At 39.9% G+C, this 20184-nt stretch overlaps 1 protein-coding gene across 1 annotated transcript in view; it reads left to right on the forward strand.

Annotated features, from left to right (window-relative positions):
* Positions 1-20184, forward strand: part of PARN (poly(A)-specific ribonuclease) — a 42370-nt gene that overhangs the window by 1954 nt on the left and 20232 nt on the right. Inside the window, exons 3-21 of the mRNA XM_053471557.1 lie at positions 2442-2521; positions 2739-2806; positions 2900-2981; positions 3112-3172; positions 3264-3429; positions 3881-3946; positions 4230-4268; positions 4801-4843; positions 5586-5666; positions 6031-6087; positions 6385-6462; positions 7090-7133; positions 7251-7293; positions 8013-8088; positions 8603-8713; positions 9037-9106; positions 12024-12079; positions 14076-14162; positions 17808-17882. Of these exons, the coding sequence (XP_053327532.1) occupies positions 2442-2521; positions 2739-2806; positions 2900-2981; positions 3112-3172; positions 3264-3429; positions 3881-3946; positions 4230-4268; positions 4801-4843; positions 5586-5666; positions 6031-6087; positions 6385-6462; positions 7090-7133; positions 7251-7293; positions 8013-8088; positions 8603-8713; positions 9037-9106; positions 12024-12079; positions 14076-14162; positions 17808-17882 (1383 nt within the window). The remainder of the gene's footprint in view (positions 1-2441; positions 2522-2738; positions 2807-2899; positions 2982-3111; positions 3173-3263; positions 3430-3880; positions 3947-4229; positions 4269-4800; positions 4844-5585; positions 5667-6030; positions 6088-6384; positions 6463-7089; positions 7134-7250; positions 7294-8012; positions 8089-8602; positions 8714-9036; positions 9107-12023; positions 12080-14075; positions 14163-17807; positions 17883-20184) is intronic.

Below are 20184 nucleotides of genomic sequence, written 5' to 3' on the forward strand. Positions count from 1 at the left end.
TTTGTTCTTTACGGTTGAAACATTGTGTTCTTCTGTTTCACTTTGTTCTGTAGAGGTTAGTGTCTTAAAATTAACCTGCATATAGACCGTGAATAGCTGTCTCGCTCAGGAGTCACTACGTATTACAGGAATATCGCCTTTACGTTTTGCTAGCCTGCACTCCTCTTCGTGTAGTCCCGGAAAGGCTACACGTTCGTGGCAGGAGGGATGGAATTAGGGCTGCAACTAACGATTATTTTCATAATCGATTAGTTGGCCGATTATTTTGTCGATTAATCGATTAATCGGATAAAAAAAATGAATGTAAATTTTTCATTTATTTAAAATAATTTAATAAACAAATGATGTTAAATACAAACAGCAGAATAAAAAAAAAGCTTTGATAAAATGCATTTCTTGTCTTTATTTCCCAACCAGCCCCCCAATTTATGCACATTTGAGCCCAGACATGCCACGCTGCCTCCCACATATGCCACTCCACGCTGCCTCCCACATATACCACTCCACGCTGCCTCCCACATATGCCACTCCACGCTGCCTCCCACATATGCCACTCCACGCTGCCTCCCACATATACCACTCCACGCTGCCTCCCACATATACCACTCCACGCTGCCTCCCACATATACCACTCCACGCTGCCTCCCACATATGCCACTCCACGCTGCCTCCCACATATGCCACTCCACGCTGCCTCCCACATATGCCACTCCACGCTGCCTCCCACATATACCACTCCACGCTGCCTCCCACATATACCACTCCACGCTGCCTCCCACATATGCCACGCTGCCTCCCACATATACCACTCCACCCCCACATATGCCACTGTGCCTGATACGCCTTATACCCCCTGATACACCACTCCGTCCTCCCCAGACATGCCACACTGCCCTCCCCACATATGCCTTATATACTGTATATGCCTTATACCCCCAGATATGTCACTCCGTCTTCCCCAGATATGCCTTATACCCCCCCCAGATATCTCATAGTCCCCTCATAGAGTCACAGACCCGTTCGCATGACACTGACACCATACTTTTATAAATAAGTACTGGGTTAATCTTCACTGCCCCCAGGATTTAGATTCCCTTTAGGCTGCCCCCCTTTATCTCTAACTGCACCTTAATTATTATTAATTATTAAATTAACCCTCAGTCCTCATCATTAAATTAACCCTAAACACCCCATTAACCACAGCATCCCCTATATTAACCCTAAAGACCCTGTCAACCACAACAGCCCCTAAATTAACCCTAAACACAACTGCCTCAAATTAACCCCAAACACCCCATTAACCACAGCTGCTCCTAAATTAACCCTAAACACCCCATTAACCATAGCTGCCCCTAAATACCCTATTAACCATAACTGCCCCTAAACACCCCATTAACCATAGCTGCCCCTAAACACCCCATTAACCATAACTGCCCCTAAATTAACCCTAAACACCCCATTAACCATAACTGCCCCTAAATTAACCCCCACCTCCCCTGACTTTCAGTAGCCCAAATATTAATTTTATACTTACAGTTAGATGAGTGTCACAGCCATGTGGTTCTGGCCTTCTGGGAGAAGGAAGGGGGCGGGGCCAGTTGTCACAGTGATTTACAGGGAGGGGGAGTAAGTAGGAGCTGCTGCTGTGAGTCAGACTAAACTATTATATAATGAGGGGTGTTTTTCAGAGCGTTTGCTCTGAAAAAACCCTCATTTTATAATCGATAATAATCGATTCAACTAATCGATAATGAAATTCGTTGGCAACGAATTTCATTATCGATTATTATCGATTTTATCGATTAGTTGTTGCAGCCCTAGATGGAATATGAGCCCGGCTGGAAGAACGCTTTCCGTATCTGGTGGGATTGTATGGCTGTACCCTTGTTCTGGCTTGAATAGTGCGATACCACCAGTAGGCTCCCACACCTCTACTGGTTTATGTGGAGGAAGTGGCTGATCTCCTGTTGTTGAATTGTCTCATCACCATACGATACAGAGATTTACATTAATACAAGAGCAGTATGGGGTTTGGGAGTTATGATGCAGATATGTTGAATCAAATTGGCTGGAATATCTTAAAACATTAACGCAGCTGATATTCATAGTTAAACTTACTGCTTGCCCACCTACCTGAATCAGTTTTATTATAATGTCTTGTTTGTTTGGGGATTTTTAATATCTAGTCTATAACATAGAAAGTTGATAACTTGGAATATGTATTAGACTCTTGTTGTGTAGATTTTTACGTTAATGCTTTATAGTAAAAGCCACATAATTCTGTGGAAAGTGTTCTGGTTATGAGTAGTTATGACCTAATTGTGATGTCATGTTTCCTATATGTGTAGAATATGTATAACTAAATCAGTAAAGGGAAAGATTTAATTTAAAGCACGTAATTATTGCGTGAGTTACAAGAATTTCCTGTGTTTTTTTTTTAGGAATAAGCGACGGCCCATCTGTTAGCACTTTAACAAATGGCTTCGACACACCAGAAGAAAGATATCAGAAGCTGAAAAAGGTCAGTTTGAAGACATTGTCTCGGCTTTGTAAATCAGCATGGACTTGCTTTCGAGTCGCTGACAGTGAAGCGCATGGCTACGACATGCATCACAGTCTCTTTATATTATTGGAGTGTGTGTGTGTGTGCATGCATGCGTGCGCGCGCATGAATGAATGCATGAAAACAGTTTATCAATACATTTAGACTCTATGCTATTTCCCATTTTGTCTTTCAGCACTCAATGGACTTTTTACTCTTTCAATTTGGCTTATGCACTTTTAACTATGATAACACAGATGGAAAGTAGGTGTTTCCCCCCCCCTCCCCCTTCTCTGTAGCCTTCGCTTGTCAAAATGTACCCTCATAATTGCGTGTTTTTGTTTTTTTATCTTGCAGATATTTGATAAAATCCTTTAATTTTTATATCTTTCCGAAGCCATTTAACAGAAATTCTCCAGATAAGAAGTTTGTTTGTCAGGTACTTGAACGATAGGTATTGCCACTCATGATCGCAGCGACTAATGTCTCATCAGTGCGTTCAGTTGATTTTGTTTTTATTGTGCACGAGAAATAAACTGTTGTGTGATGCTAATTTTTTGTTCTTCCAGAGCTCAAGTATAGACTTTTTGGCTAACCAGGGTTTTGATTTTAATAAAGTTTTTCGTAATGGTAAGTCGCCAGTCGGATGCTTGAATGGATCAGATGCGTTTTGTGCAGATGCTAAGGGTTTTTATTTAATCGTATGCCGTGTGTTTCCCAGGAATTCCGTATTTGAATCAAGAGGAGGAACGACGGTTGCGAGATCAGTATGAAGACAAGCGCTCTCAATCCAACGGTTCAAGCGCAACATCTTATATATCTCCGAATGCTCCAAAGACTCCTGTAAACATACCTGATGAGCAGAAGGGTTTTATTGAAAAAATCGTGTACGTTCTAGAACTGAATAACTCATTTTGTGATGAGTAAAGGTTTTGGCCTTAGCTTAGTGCTACATCTGCATGTATAGGGGAAAAAAATATTGAATATTATGTCATATGCTTGTAAGGATGGGTATTTATTAAAATATCAGTTGGAAGTATTCTCCTTCCCCAGGTAACTAAAGATGTTCCCGTTGCCCTATAGCAAGTGTGTCCAACCTGCGGCCCTCCAGCTGCTGCAGGACTACATCTCCCATACTCCTCTGCCAGTCATTGAGCTGAAAGAGCATTATGGGAGATGTAGTCCTGCAGCAGCTGGATGGCCACAGGTTGGACACCCCTGCCCTATAGTATAGGTCATTGGAGTTAGGCTCTAACACAAATAAATAAAAATAACATTTCTTTTAGAAATATGGGGCCCATTAATTTTTTTTAACTGGCTTTCTGATTTTCTTTCCAGTGAACGCGTGGAAGACTTTTTAAAAGACGAAAAGAGGAAAAGCTTAGATTTGGAGCCTTGTACTGGGTCAGTGTTTTATGGCCAAAGAAAAATATATGCAATTATTTTCCTAGTGGCTTACTTTTAATATGTGATAAGTAGATGCTTTAGGTTTATTTCATCTGTGAAGCTTTCAAAATGTATTTATATTCTTTACGTTGGTTTTAAAGTATAGCATTGCACATTAGCTCCCATTGGGTAATCCTGTTTTTAGTAAGGTAAACGCTTGGTGATATAGTTCTTGGCAAAGGGCTCTTGTTGCTGCACCTGCTGTTCATATAAGAAAATAATCTTTAATTCTCTGTCTTAGGTACCAGCGGAAGCTTATATACCAGACGCTGAACTGGAAGTAAGTGGGGTTTTTTCGCTTGTTTTTTCTTCTTCTTCTTCTCCCTTGGTCATATCATCAACCATATTTATACGATAAATAAAATTATTCCCAGTGTGGAAGAGGCAGAGCAAATGTGAACACTAACATGATAGAGTAGCAATACTTTTTCCTTCTCCATTCATATTAGTAGCATTTGTGGGTTGTAATTATTATTATTTACACAGTAATTGCTTACCTATCAGTGACACCGACCTTTCATTTATGACAGTGTATGCCTGGCTGTTGGCAATTGCTTGCAGCATTTTTGCAGACTAGAAGTGAAATGATGCTGTATAATCAACAATCCGTATTAAGCAATAGTAATAAGATCTTCATCGTATTCTGGGGTGACACCAGCGCTATGAGCAGGGATACCCCTTGGATTAAATGCTTAACAAAAGTAGTCTTTTTGCTGTTAACCTCTGTTCATTTCAGATGATGGATCGATGGTGTTCAGCAGTATTATGTGGCAATCTCATGTGAAATTCTAATCTTTTTTTCCTCTTGAAAGGTATCCAAGAGGTACTCATGTTGAGACTCTGGAGTCAGAAAAGGTAAGTTTGTTTATCTGTAATTCAGTTTCTAGTAACTATTATGTTTGGTTTTAAAAAGTAATGTGAAGCTTGGGTGCCCGCTTTAATAGTTTTCTCAGCCGAATAATTAAAGTGTATTGGACAATTCATTACGTACATGGTGTTCAAGTATGTGTCCCGATACTACTATCCTCCGTCACTTTGTATTACTATTTTTATGCTGTTGCATTCAATTTTGAATTGCAGATGTTAATTAGTAGAACTTTTTACATATACACTATTAATACCGCTTGCACCCTTTTGTGGAAGGACACGTAGTGCGTTGTTTAAGATGTCTGGGCAGGTAGTATTGCAACAGTCTTAAAGTACAAATACAGTAAGATGCAAGAAGAGATCCTGCTTTTCAACCCTTAATTTAAAAAAAAAATAAAAAAGTTTTGGTTTTTATGCATTGAATCACCGCAGCTGAAAGGTGCTTGTGTATCTTTACAAGCAAAAAAAAAAACCCAAATCAAATATATTTAAGAACTGCTTTTGGAACAAAAATTCTGCGGCCAGGATATTGTATCAATGAAAACGTTACTGAATATTAGACCCAGAATCATTGCTAGACAAGACACAGATGTGGTCCCTAAAATGGTTCGGTTTTGCTTCATCCCATGGTGACCCTCGCATTGATGCAGAGGTTTCTAAGACTAGCTAAAGTGGCATTTTTCCTGAAATATGTATAAAACTTCTGGTGTATTCTGCTTTAAAATTTCAGAAGGAGAGATATATAGTCATCAATAAAGTTGATGAAGAGGAGCGTAAGAAAATCGAACAGGACAAGCAAGCAAAGGAGCAGGTATTGGAACTTGCAATTACAAAATTACAACCAAATTAAGTGCTGAAAATAGATATCAGTCCTGAACTGATGTGGAATCAAATATATAAAGAAACACTAATATAGAAACTAAATCGCTAAATATATGTGATGACTACACATCATACTATAAAGAATAAAATACAATAAAGAACTAGAGAATAAGAACAGATGCATGATCAGTACATATGTTCTGCTCCCATAATTCATTTATTGCTCAAAATAAATCTGAACTCATGTGGAATCACTAAATTTAAATGGACTGGGCAAAAGCTGCTCACTTAACTTTTCATTTTTTTTCTGCTGTTTTGGTTTTTCTGTCTCTGTTAAATGTTTGCCGTTGCAGGAAGAACTAAATGATGCAGTGGGATTTTCTCGGATCATCCATGCAATCTCAACATCGGTTAGTCTGGTGCTTAAATGTGCTTTTCCTCCGCTTCCAAATGTATTGCTTTTACAGCACTCCTAGTACTAATATTACACGTGCAAACCCTTCCCAAAAATAATTCATCGTCTAAACTTTGGCACACTTAATTGTCATGCATTACAAGAACAGCCACTGGTAGGTAGTTACTATAGTCGGCTAAAAAGGATGTCAAGCGGCTTTGAGATAAAGTAAATATAATGCACTCATTCGCAGTTATTGGCAGTCCTATGTGTCATTCCTCTTTTTTTTTATTTTTTTATTATGTTTGAGCAGGGTAAACTTGTGGTTGGACACAACATGCTATTGGATGTTATGCACACTATTCACCAGTTCTTCTGCCAGCTGCCCGATGTAAGTATTTGCTAAATGTCTTGTGTTCTAATAACGTTCATGTTAGCGTTTTTGTGAATTTGATTCAAAGTTTTTTGTTAATGTTTTACATAACTTACTGCAGTGTTAAAAAAAAGATAAAAATAAATTACAAAGGGAATACTAGTAGGACACCATAAGTCTATAAATTTACATTTTTGGCGTGCTGCTGAAATGACCTGCATCTACAAACAACAAAACGAGGAACCAGCGAATACTATTTTGAGACCTAGCAAATACTATTTGAAAGCACCTTTCTGAGGGATGCTGCAGCCATTAAAACGTTAAGGCTTGGCTAGATGGCTGCATGGGTCCTATTTTGCATGTAGAATGCGTCAGTCTGCAGGTTTAGTAATTGGTTAACTTGGTTCGAGCAAGCCTGCTAACAAACTCTCCTGTACACCTTATAGACTACATACTGAAAGGTAAAAAAAAAATTGTACTATATTGTTTCAGTGGATAAAAAAACTCCTGAGGTTTTCTCTAAATCAATAAAATTTTGCTTATTTATATATTGCTTCAATTCCTTGGGTTTGTTCACAAACCAGTATGTACATGGTTGGGTATTTTTTCTATAAATCCAAATTATTTTTCTTTGTCTCCATGTAGGATTTAAATGAATTTAAGGAAGTAACAACTTGTGTCTTTCCAAGGTACTTTTTTTTTTGTACTATTTTTAAAATGTTTAAACATCAGAAAATTAATCCTGTTATGACATTCAGTTACATTTTCATTCAGACCTTTTTAACTTTTTTTTTTTTTCTTCTCAGAGTGTTGGACACAAAGCTTATGGCCAGTACGAATCCATTTAAGGTAGAGTACAGTAATGTAGGAAGTAGCTTATCTTAAAGGTGAAAGTCTAAGTGACCTATTAGAAATACATGTCCTGTAGTGGGGTACCCGTTTGTGGCCCGAGTCTCGAGGTACAATATATGCAAGCAACGCCACCAGAAATTTGCATTAACGACTTAACTTTTCATGGTGTTGAATCTGTTGGTGCTGTCGGAAGTACAGCTATAATTCAGGTATACCGGTCAAATTGTATATAATTTATTGAAATACAATGACAATGTCTTTTAGAAACTTTGGCCATTTGCCCTGATGCAGAAGCAAAGATTTGTACATTAGTCGGTTCTTGCTCTCATCTTAGATTCAGGGTAGCTCTATGCCTATCCCATGCGTGTTCACGTTTTATTGATTATATTCATGTTTTCTGAAAGAAAAGTGGGACACGGTTTCCGAGGCACGTGTCTGTTAGTCTAATGCATGTTATTTGAGTGGCTGTCTCATGATACCACATGGTGCCCCCTACATAGTGCAAAGTTCCATAACTTGTCTTTCCTGAAAACTATATCTATTGCCAGGGCGTGTTTTATTAATACATTGTTAGTGATGTCTATGCGTTCTGGTTCCTCTAACCTATATGTTCTCCTACCACATGAGGGCAATAGAGCAGTCTTCCCCGCTGTGCTGTAATGGTGAGCAATATACATCTGGCATTAATCTTTTTGTCTCTTTTTATGTGTTCTTAGGAAATTATTTATAACACATCCCTTGCTGAACTGGAAAAGAGATTGAAAGAGCCTCCTTTCAAACCCACGAAAGTTGGTAAGGCTTCTGTTGGCAATCGAGATGGTTACAGACTGGGTTCTGTAACGTTCATAAACCATGTTCGGTGTTGGGCTTTTTTGTTTTTGGGTTTTTTTTGTAGAACTTTTTTTTCATTACAAAGAAGCTGGTTTCAGAGGCATCATCTCATGTAGGAGCATTCTTACTGCCCGACCGCTATGTGAACTGAGAGTGCTGCCTACGTGTAGACATTGATGGGGTGTAATTGGGGCGTTGAGAGCCCTGTGCCTACGTTGGGATTCTAAATGCATAACAGACAACATGCATGTGTGGGGCAATAATGGACCTTCCTGCTATAAGCACATACATTGATTAGTTTTAGCAGAAAATCCAATTGAATGTGTGCTAAACCTGGTTGCGCATATCAGTGAAAGTTCGCTTGTTACCCACATATACGTAGATGTTTGGAGTCGACGGTGGCCCAAAGAGCAATATATGCAGTGTTCCGATTCCACTGATTTCTGATGTTTTGGGGTTTTCTTTTTCTATTTAGACAGTGCTGATGGATTTCCGAGCTACAACACTGCCTCAGAACAGCTACATGAAGCTGGCTATGATGCCTACATCACCGGACTGTGTTTTATCTCCATGGCCAACTATCTAGGTGATTGTTTTACAAATGTCTCAACGTTCTTCCATGCCATGCTTCTACTTCCATGATGCCACATCTCTCCTCTTCCAACTGTATGGCTAAGCTCCTGAATAATTTTCTGGCCTGTTACTTGCCATTTGATATAATGAATTTAACCGTATAATCTATTGGGTGGCTGGCTAGTTTAATTGTGTTTTTAGTTCTAAATCTATTTTAGGTTACTTAGACACATTTCAGCTCTCATTGAGTGCTGTTGACAGGAGCTCAGAATGCAACAAGATTCAGAAGTGTTGACTGGTTTTGTAATCTAGCACATTTCTCCTCTCCGTTACTAGGATCGTTTCTAAGTCCCCCTAAAGGCTTTGTATCGGCTCGTTCAAAGATCATCCGGCCATTTTTTAACAAGTAAGTAATGGAACTGCTTGTGGTGTACTCCAAGCAAGGCGCGTGCCTGGTTTGCATGTTTGGAAGCAGTTTGTCTCATTAATCTAAACAATAATTGAAGCCTCTCCATTTTGGAGTGTGACGTAAATCTGAGCAACTGCCCCTTTAATATCCATTCATTATTCATACTGTCTGTGCAACAGAACTCCGCATGGCTTATAGCGTTGCCCTTGACTATTTTTAGTTAGAAAATGGGTAGCTTGTGTCTGCAACTCGGCATGGCCTTCAGGCAGAAGACCCTAAACAGAATCTGGCCATGGGCTTTTCGCTGAACAGCCACGCTAACATTAAGCCTGGAAAGCATGGAGCGACGGTAAATATCTCCGCCGGTACTTTACTAAAACACAAATCTGGCATTTCATCAAAATATTATACTTGATTTGATTCTTGAAGTATAGAATAACTGCAAATATATAGCAAATTAAAATTTCAACAGGTGGGTTTTAGTTCAAGGGGATATCTGACATTTGATATCCTTTATTACTTACTGTGAAGCATTACTGCCCATCCAAGACAGTGGGTTAGGAATGACTCGGTCTACCGCTTTTGGTTTGTGGACCATCAGGCTAAATAAAGTATTGTTTGGCTTTATAACATACTCTCCCGTTCTGACAATAAGGATCTTCTGTCGTGAATTAGCTAGGATTAAGGGTGATTTAGTGGAGAGCTCCTCTTCCTACCTGCTAAGGCTGTAGAATCGACAACTAAACTGCTCTGGAGGGTTGACAGATGAGAGCTGTTGTGCTAATTTATGCTCTTGATTCTTTTAGCGCTGAAACATCTATGGAACCTGGTGTTTGAGTTATGAATCAAAGAAATATTTAGCTGATCGCAGGATATCTTGGCTGAAGACGTTTTAACCGCTTCCTTGTAAATTTAGTACAGCCATCCCGAAAGCTAGCACTGCAGCTTATGGCTTAGCAACGTACAAAGGGTTAGTGTGAGGCGTGTTGGTTTTGGACCTGGCTGCTGTTTATTAGATAGCCTTCTCTACCCACCCCGTAAAGACAGCATGTTTCTTTGATTCGACACACTTGCAATAACAGGGTACTAGAAGCGATAACAAACTTACACGGCCATAAAGATTTCGGTAAATACCAGGATATTGATTTATTTTACATAGGAAACTGTGCAAATGTTGTAATATAAAGACATCCTATTTTGCTTAGAAACCGCACTATACATGGACTCCGGTATTATAAAGGCACAGTTCACGCGCTCCGTAGTTTGCCGGATTTAACTCTCATCTGTTTCAAGAAGGCTTCCTATGCATGAGCGTTGGGAATACCCACGTACTTGTTAACAAGTGCAAAGTGTAGACTTTGGAAGAATTTTGCTTTTTATTTATTTTTTCTTCTTCTTAATGTCTGCCCTGACAAGGATTTGCCATATTAGTTTACCAAATTAAAAACTTGGTAGGGAAATCTTAGGCACTAATGTAGACCTTTCACCACAAGTTAGCGTTGGCTTTTACCCAAGAACTGTGAAAGTTGGCCAACTGGACATGGCTTTCTTGTTTTTTTTTTTTTTTTCCCTCTGTTGTCTTTATCCAGCTTTCTACCATGAGATATGGCCATGTAAAGTGTGCTTCCCATATCCATATTCAAGATCCTTCAATATGGATATCTCATGTCCTTTTAAAGGCCTCACATTGTCAGATTTTGCAAGCTCTTAACAGTGCGAGCAGCCCAGACAGCGAAGCAAATGGATAAGCGTAATAAATCTCGAGGCAGCTCTTGGTCTAACAGTATATCCGTTTTTGTTGGCGTTTAGTCATGTGTTTATCAGTGACTGTGGAATGGATTTACAATTTGTACTTAAGATTTCAAGCCGGGCTTTGGTTTAGTCTGCGTTCACATATCCAGGTGGGTTCCCGGTGAGATCATCCTGCAAAGACCAGCTATGAATCTGCCACTTTCCGTAAACGTTACCATCGCTCTTTAATTCTACAGAGGAACTCGAAGATCTTTGTCAGTCCATATGAAAAACTATACTAAAAATGTCAGTTCATGTCATGTGAGCTCATCCCATTTTGTTTTAAGGCACACGGTTGCAATTTTTTTCATCTTTATGGAGTAACTGGGGGCAGATTTTTCTCCTCCGGTAGAGTTAACCTAGCAAAAGATTATTAATGAACTAAAAAGAGATGCCCTTCCAAGGGAAAGTGTCAATATCTGATATTCTTTCCTGGCTTCTGTGGGTGCAGACGAGCATTGTTTTTGTACTTGGACTTTAAGCAATTCGCTTGAACTCCTTGTAGGTTAATCAAAATATTTTATTGCGGAAATTTGGTTTATTATGAAAAAATCGTATGTGGGCAATTTGTAGCAACCGGAGATGCTTACGAGCAAAGCGATTATCTTAATGCATTATAAATACGTTATTGCTTTATACCATATATTGCTACGGTTATACTAATACAAAAAAATGTATAAACTTTTTTTTGTGTATTTAAAAAAAAAAAAAAAAAAAGGAATGCCTATAGTATGGTGCTTGGAGGCCGCAATGTAGACAAAACAAACTATTTCGCCCAACGGAGATGTATTTGGCCAAATGTATCTCCAGACGTCAGATATGCTTCCGGTAGAGCGCTTTCCTGCCACGGATCGGACATGCAGCGCGCGTAAATTTATTAAGGAAAAATTGGATGCATTCTTTGTTCGGTGAGCTCCCAGGCAGTTGAGTGCCATAGCTATTTTTATTGTGGTCCATTTTACAGAGGCATAAACATAGACCGAACTTGGCCATGAGAATTGCTTTTTGTGTAACGGCACAATTTGCTATATGCTTTTATGCCGATGTCAATTGAAGCTGCTTTACATCTTTACGTTGTCATTTTTCTCTGCTATTAATTATATATATTTTGTTTACTATTTAGGCTGTTTTTGATGAGAATTATGGACATTCCTTATCTCAATTTAGAAGGCCCGGACTGTAAGTAATACCGTTCTTGTTCGTTAAGTTGTAGAAAACGGTCTATTGTGAGAACATAAATGTTGATGTGCTGCAGAGGACACACACACACACACACACACACACACACCTTTGTTCGTCTATCTGGCGTTGCGCTGCACTGCTATAAGCACAGTACTGCTAGTACCCAACATGGCAGAAGCAGGTAGGTTCTGATTCATCTTCATTTACTTGGCATTTGGTTTTGGGTTGAGTTTGTAAGGTGAGAAGTTTATTCTTAAAACACAAACGACGGTATTCTCCTACCATAAAAGGGCCATCGTTAATGTGATGCGTTGACTTTAGCCCTTTCTCGCCTCAACATACTGTGTACTAAATGAACCCACAAGTAAACTTAAGATGTGTTTTATACCTCGAGCTAATGCTCACAGGTTTTGTGAATAAACGTGTAAGGTTTAAGGCTGCATTTGCTGTGCCTTCTGCGTGTCAGGTATTTTGGTAACGTGAGGCTGCCGTATTTATGTGCAAAGCAGTACAAGTATATGGCGCTGCGTTATTTCCGCCTACCTGCTGTATCCGTCTTGGGTTGTGGCACCGGAAGAGTGATAGGTTTTTTATTATTTTTAAGAGACTCCTAAAATATGCAGATTCTTGGCCAATTTATGCACGCTGTCTGGGCATTTTTTTTGCCCATGGGAGATGGCGGTGGATTGCGTTTTGCGTTCTTAAAATATTATTTGATTACATTTGGCGAAGCAGGATAATGCGTTGGTAATAAGTCTCTTCATGAAGGTTTTATGTCCCTGATTTTGTAAAGAAATACTTGCAATAAATTATCTTGTAGTTGCATATGAAGTCTACCAGGGATTTTTTTTTCTTTTTCCCCACTTAAGAATATCTCATTCAGTTAAACATTAATTCTCTTTATAATAAACTTTACAAAAAAAACGACTGCCTTTGCACAAGGTCAAAAGTTCCTAAACACTCCATATGCTTTGGACTGATATAAACAAGTTCCTTTTGTGTTTTGCCATCACCCCAACATATCATAAATTCCGTGTTATCTTCCTTCATCATGCACAATTACTATGGTTATAAATTTTGATGTTTAATACTTTTCCGGACAGAAAAGAAACCTCAGTTGCTATCTAACAATAGTTATGTTTTTTTATTGTTTGTATTGGACGTGTTGTGGTGTCATTTTTAATTTTTGTTTTCGACCAAGAAATCTCTCTTCATCGGAAGTTTCCGGACAAGTACCTGGCTAGAATTTGACGGTCTTCTATTTTTAAAAACCTAGTAGAATTTTCAGAACAAAAATACTAAATGTGGCCTTGATCTTTGGCTCTTAAGCTGCCTGATAATGGCGTAGTATTTAGGGTGTGCATCTCTACAATATATGTAAAAACAGTTAAAAATGTAACTATTTATCGGCACTGTGCTATAAGGGCAGCTCTGCGAACCCTACCAGTCACCTTGGTTTGTTTCGTTCCACGGTGCACTTTTACATAAGTGGCGTGTAAGTGTTTTTTAACAAATTATGGATGCATGGGGAAATCTGACTAACATGAACCTTTTTATGCTGAAAATATCTTGGATGAAGATTTCCACGTCGTCATGCCAGAGTGCGATGCCAAGTTGTTTTTTGTAAGCTGTCATTTCTTTAAGGAATCTGTAAACGTCAAGATCTTTCTATCCCAAATGTGAGAATGGAGCCTTCAGCTGATACCTTGATGTTACCGCAGCCGCCTTGCGTTCTTGGCCGCAGCGTCAAGTCATTATGTATAGATTTATGGAGTAGATTACAGGTGGACGCTCTGCCTGTATTACAAAACTACGCCGCTCATAAACGCAAGTTTTGTGTATCGCGGGCTGATGTTCTCTCGAGACGCTTTAAAATAAATTGAAATGCAGATAACGTATGGTTATTGCCAAGCTGCAGGCATGACTTGTGCTTTCTCTCCAGTTTGTATTCTAGCTTTTAATGTGTTTTTTGTTTTGTTCTTTTTTTGTTTAGTGAATCCAAAACGAGACAATGTTCTTCATGTTGCTTTTCCAAAAGAGTGGAAGACAAGCGACCTTTACCAGCTGTTCAGTGCCTTTGGTAAGACATTGAAATATTTAAATAGCGTGCCATGAATCAGATTTGATACTTTATTTTTTTTATATTTTGTTTTTTATTGGAATTTGTAATGGACAATTGCCGATCCTGCAACGGTGTCCTATGGGGTTATTTTCTGTAACGTTATTAATTGATCAATCATTTTCCAGGCCTGTGTGTCCTCCATGGTTTTTTTTTTTTTTTTTTATTTTTTTTTTTTAAACCACTCCCATTTCCTTGGATATGTCTACCACTTAGAGAATCGTTAGATGAGCGATCTACATAGAACGTAGTTGTGAACGAAAATGTCTGAGGTTTAATATCTCTGCAGAGTATTTCCCTACGCAAAAAAAAAACCAAAACCCTCTGGAAATAATGAGAGGCTGAGAAGAAGCCTTACAGGTTAATTTAAAAATAACTGTCCCTTTAATTCTAGCCCCCTACTTCTTACTTATATTGTCTTATTTGAACCAAATTATGTGGATTAGTGAAACTTTGACAAATATTCCCGCATGTGGAATTATACAGCCTACGCTAGAGGGTTTCAAATTGTTTTCCATGTGGTTTATAGCCGGATGCGTTTATTTTTTTATTAAAGTGACCTCATCGTCCTTATTGGCCTGTGCTATAGTGTTTAAGATAAGAAGTATTCTCCAGTCTCTAACTCAAAGATAAAATGTATTTTGAAACCTTTTTTTGTAAGGTGGATATAAACCAGTTGTTAATGTAAACCTTGCCTTATGACATTGATACAGGTATCCTATGAAAATCAAATGTTTAGGGCATATTGTATCAAATTGTGATGTATTCAGATTTGACCAATTTTTCTTGATATATTTTAAACTTCATGGCGTGTATGTTTTTTAAAAATGGGCAGATTGCATTGCACCTGTTTCCAGGAAAAACGGAAAGCATTCACAACTGGAGGTCACCCTGTGTCTTTCATAGGAGTGCCTTTTTGGGTGGAATTTTACTGTCTCTGAAATGCTAAGAAAGTAGGCATTGATCACCAATGAACATCTCTTCCTAAAGTGCCCAGATAAATGTTACACGTTTGCTGTGCCAGTAGCGGGATTATTACTCCGTCACCGCATAGAGCTCTAGGTAACCTGTATCGGCCAGTGATCAGTCTTTGAAATCAAGTGGCCGATGTACAGCAGTGTATGTTGAGTGATGCCTTTGGGTCTAGCGTTAAACGTGAGGTTCGTTCCAAGAAAGTGGCTTAAATGGGCTCTTTATGTATAAATGAGCGGCGTGCAGTGTAGTCAGGCGAGGAGAAAGCAAGATAAACACTACATTTGCTATGTTTCACGGGTACAATGTATAGGGATTCTGCATTGCAGTGTGAATCTTTTATGTTGGTTATGAAGCCCTATTAAGTGATCTATTCAGTCCCAATTGGAAGAATATATTCCTTTTATATCCTTTACTTATGTAAAGGTTCTAAACTCTGACGTGTCTATAGAATATACTGTATATGTATATAATACGGTATATTTGAAATCCAGGCAAAGTGCACCTTGCAGGAAGATACTTAAGCTTCCGGCTGCTGATCTTTTCTCTGCGTTTGGAAAACCCGACTGCTTGTTCGCGGATTATGGAGAAAAAAAAAAAAAAGTTCCTAACTTTTAGACCAAATCACCTAAACTATTACATTGATTTGAGAAACTAAAAGCACAGGTTATCGGTAGTAACCGGAAGTCATTCTTATAACATCTTGGGAAGAGCTAGAATTAAGGAGATTCCCTGTCTGGGGATGTCCTAGCACTGTCCACTTACTGGGACGAATGCTTCTTCCTACCAGATGTCCTGTCCATGCCACCCCCCCCAACTAAAATGGCTTTAAAAAAAAAATAAAAAATTCCCATAAGTCACTGGAGTTAAGAACTTTATCGGAGGCTGGTTTAACTGTAAACAGTTGCTACGCCTCACCTAATTGGACCATTCCCATGGTTGCCGTGTCAGCCATAATTTATTTGTTTCTTTTCCTTCTGCAGACTGTTTCCTTTAGGGCTGCAACTAACGATTATTTTAATAATCGATTAATCGGCCGATTATTTTTTCGATTAATCGATTAATCGGATAAAAAAAAACAATATGCAAATGTTTCGTTTATTTAAAAGAATTTAATGAACTGGATGTTAAAAAACAACTTAAAATTTACATTAACATTCTTATTTTGTTATGATGTAATAAAAAACAATATTTTCAAAGTACAAGAACCCAAACACAATATTTATGAAACAAAATAACCCCAAACATTCTGAAAAGAGGTGGACTATTACTGTTCAAGAAACTTTGCCCCAGCACTTTGCACTTTGCACCCAGCACTTTGCACCCAGCACTTTGCACCCAGCACTTTGCACCCAGCACTTTGCCCCAGCCCTGGCACTTTGCATCCAGCACTTTGCACCCAGCATTCAGCACTTTGCACCAGCACTTTGCACTTTGCACCCAGCCCTGGCACTTTGCACCCAGCACTGGCACTTTGCACCCAGCACTGGCACTTTGCACCCAGCACTTTGCACTGTGCCCCTGCACCCAGTCTCTAACTCTGCCCTGCACCCAGCCCTGCCCCCACATTCTGCCCTGCCCCCACACTCACACTCTGCCCTGCACCCACTCTGCCCTGCACCCGCACTCACACCCTGCCCTGCATCCCCACCCCCACTCTGCCCTGCACCCAGTCTCCCACTCTGCTCTGCACCCACACTCACACCCTGCATCCCCACCCCCACTCTGCCCTGCACCCAGTCTCCTGCCCTGCACCCCCCACCCCCACTCTGCCCTGCACCCCCACCCCCACTCTGCCCTGCACCCACACTCACGAACCGCTCTGTGCGAATGGAGCCACTCGCACAGAGCGAACCGCTCTGTGCGAATGGAGCCACTCGCACAGAGCGAACCGCTCTGTGCGAATGGAGCCACTCGCACAGAGCGAACCGCTCTGTGCGAATGGAGCCACTCGCACAGAGCGAACCGCTCTGTGCGAATGGAGCCACTCGCACAGAGCGAACCGCTCTGTGCGAATGGAGCCACTCGCACAGAGCGAACCGCTCTGTGCGAGTGGAGCCACTCGCACAGAGCGAACCGCTCTGTGCGAGTGGAGCCACTCGCACAGAGCGAACCGCTCTGTGCGAGTGGAGCCACTCGCACAGAGCGAACCGCTCTGTGCGAGTGGCTCCATTCGCACAGAGCGATTCGCTCTGTGCGAGTGGCTCTGTGCGATCCGTGCACATAGACATGAAGAATACTTACCTCCGGAACGCGTCACATCCGTCACGTAGCTAAAAGAAGGCGGAGACTGCAGAGCGTGTAGCAGAAGCGGGGAACGCTCGCGGAGGTAAGTAAAAGGAGCCGAGTGCTCCAACAACGAATTGATCACTCGATTAATCGATAACGGAAATCGTTATCGATGATTTCCGTTATCGATTATTATCGATTTTATCGATTCGTTGTTTCAGCTCTAGTTTCCTTTGCTACGTGTAAGAGGAGCAGATATATCTGCTTAGCTGGTAGAAGTAATAGAAATTATTCTACTGCTAAAAAAAATGTGAAATGCATTCCCCCTGCTTAAGCTGTGTGTATGAATGTTTAGAGTACCGTAGCTCTCTATAGCCGGTTTACTCCTTGTATTCTCTTTTTCAGGTAATATTCAAGTATCTTGGATTGATGATACATCAGCATTTGTATCTCTAAGCCAGTCAGAACAGGTTCAAATAGGTAAGGCGTATTCCTCAAGTCGTCAATATTAATGTAAGATTTTTTGTGTTTTTTTTTTTTTTTTTTCCTGTTATCTTTTGCGTTCTTAAATGTATTTTTTATTTAGTAATATGTACATGTCTGTCTTTAGTAAAAATGTAATCCATATCAAGTTAAGCATTTTTAAAATGATTTAAATGGTTACAACCACCACATTTTGTTTAAAATAACCGTTTAAACAAATCTGCTGTGACGATACCATGTGACTCTGTGGTTGACATGTGATAGTCACAAACCTCTTTGTTTTTCCGTGTATACAGTTCTTATGACTGTTAAGAGTAAAATACACAAGCACTTGTTGATAAATTGATGTGTTGAGCTTGTGCTTCCAAAAACACTTTCTTGTGACTGAGGACTTTTCACATTGCCTTTGGGATTTATTCACTAAAACAAGAGTTGGCAGATGTTTCGGCTTCTTGAATTCCCTGTGCGCCATGATGATCCAACCCTTGGTGGCTCCTGTGGCAGGAAGATCTTGTCTGGCCCTGTATGATTTGTATTATGCATTATACAGGGCCAGCTCAGCCATTTTAGCTGGAGGAAAGTGCCTGTGTTGGCCTTTCATAATGAATAGTGAAATGAGAGTTAAAATCACAACGCACTCAATGAAAAAACTGCTTTGTAGTTTGCTTTACAAAAAACCATTAAGGAAATAGATCTTTATAAAGGACCAGACTTGCACCATAAGTGCAAAAACAACCTACCACCGCTCTCCTAGAAACCCTGGGTGTCACATTTCAGAATACTATAAAAATGTTTTTTTTTTTTTGTTTTTTTTTTTCTCTAATGCTGTAGACATTCTCCTTTATCTACTTTCGTCTCCTTTACTTGTTTTGTAAATCTTTCATGTTCTTGTTTCCATGCTTTTAATAAAGTGTCCCCACCCAGATAACACGGCTAACATGCGTATAAAACATGACCTTCCTGTACATTTATGAATATGTCTCCGCGCCCCATCGGAGCCGTACGAATGCCGTTACATTTGTTTTGTTCTTGATCCATGTATTTTAGCTGTTTCACGGAAACATTTAGTTCTGCTCTAGAAATATCGATCGCTGCAGCATGTTTTTCGCAAGGGGCATCTGCCAAATCGGCAAGTGGCCGATTGATCTGCGCATTTACCTCTAGCTCATGGCGGTGTACCAGTGGCCGCTGGCCTTAAAGTGTCAGGCCAGTGCTTATAGAATACATAAATTAACATACAGCCCTATTATAATGGCCGAGCTTGCAATTGATTTGGCTTCCAAAATTATCTTCCCTTTTGACGTGAATTTATTTGCACCACATAGATTTGACTTTTCATTAACTGGCGCTGAATGTGCCACTTTGCTGATTGTGGTGATCCTAATATCTGAAGTAACCGAGAATGTATCTAATTCCTAGGTTTTCCTTTTTGGGGGCGAGGGGGAGCTTGGGTTTATTTACCCCAAATAGTTTTGAGTGTTTCTCTTTGCAATAAAGTAACTAGAGATATATTTGCATGGGAAGTCATGCTTCATGTTCAGGACACAAAATTGGTGTATGATTTATTGATCTCATGCACGCACTTTCTTGAATGTCATTATACACGCATTTACAGTCTGAGCATGGGAAGGAAGCCAAAAAATATTAAGGAAAACATTTGGAGATCATTCAGGCTCTGTCTTTGTCCATTTTGATGCTTCTTTACTTAATGCACTCTGGAGCAGGGCTCTCTATCTAATGTATTGGTTTCTTCGTCAGTCGTAGTTCTGTCCTTTCATGTATGTATGTATTGTATGTATGTATGTATATATATATTGTATGTATATATAGTGTGTGTGTGTGTGTGTGTGTGTAGTGCTGCATGAACTGTTGGCACAATATAAATAAAGGATAATACATATACCTTGGCTTACAGACAGAGGTCCTATTCTCATTTCAAGTGCAGCCCACCAGCTGCTGTTGGACCAAATAGAAATGAAGCCAATGCTTCCCATCTGCAGCGTGCCAGCTGTGGGAATAAGTGGCATGTTTATCAGACCACAACACCTACATCTGCAAGACTCCTAACAGCTGGCGTGCTACTGTCAAATATTCCGACTTTGGCCAGTGGCACAACTTAAAAGGGCTACGAAGAGTGTAGATAGGAAGAGAATTCTGTAAAAATAGAGCATTGATCCTACAAATATGTTCTCGCGTACTATGCTACCGTGTGGGGTGGGGGAACCCTGAGAAAAAAAAAAGGTCCCCCTTGTGGCCATTGGGACTAGGGGATGCTTTGGGTGTCTTACGGCTCGATTTA

This window comes from Spea bombifrons, chromosome 7 (genome assembly GCF_027358695.1).
Source record: "Spea bombifrons isolate aSpeBom1 chromosome 7, aSpeBom1.2.pri, whole genome shotgun sequence".
In the NCBI taxonomy this organism is placed as follows: Eukaryota; Metazoa; Chordata; class Amphibia; order Anura; family Pelobatidae; genus Spea; species Spea bombifrons.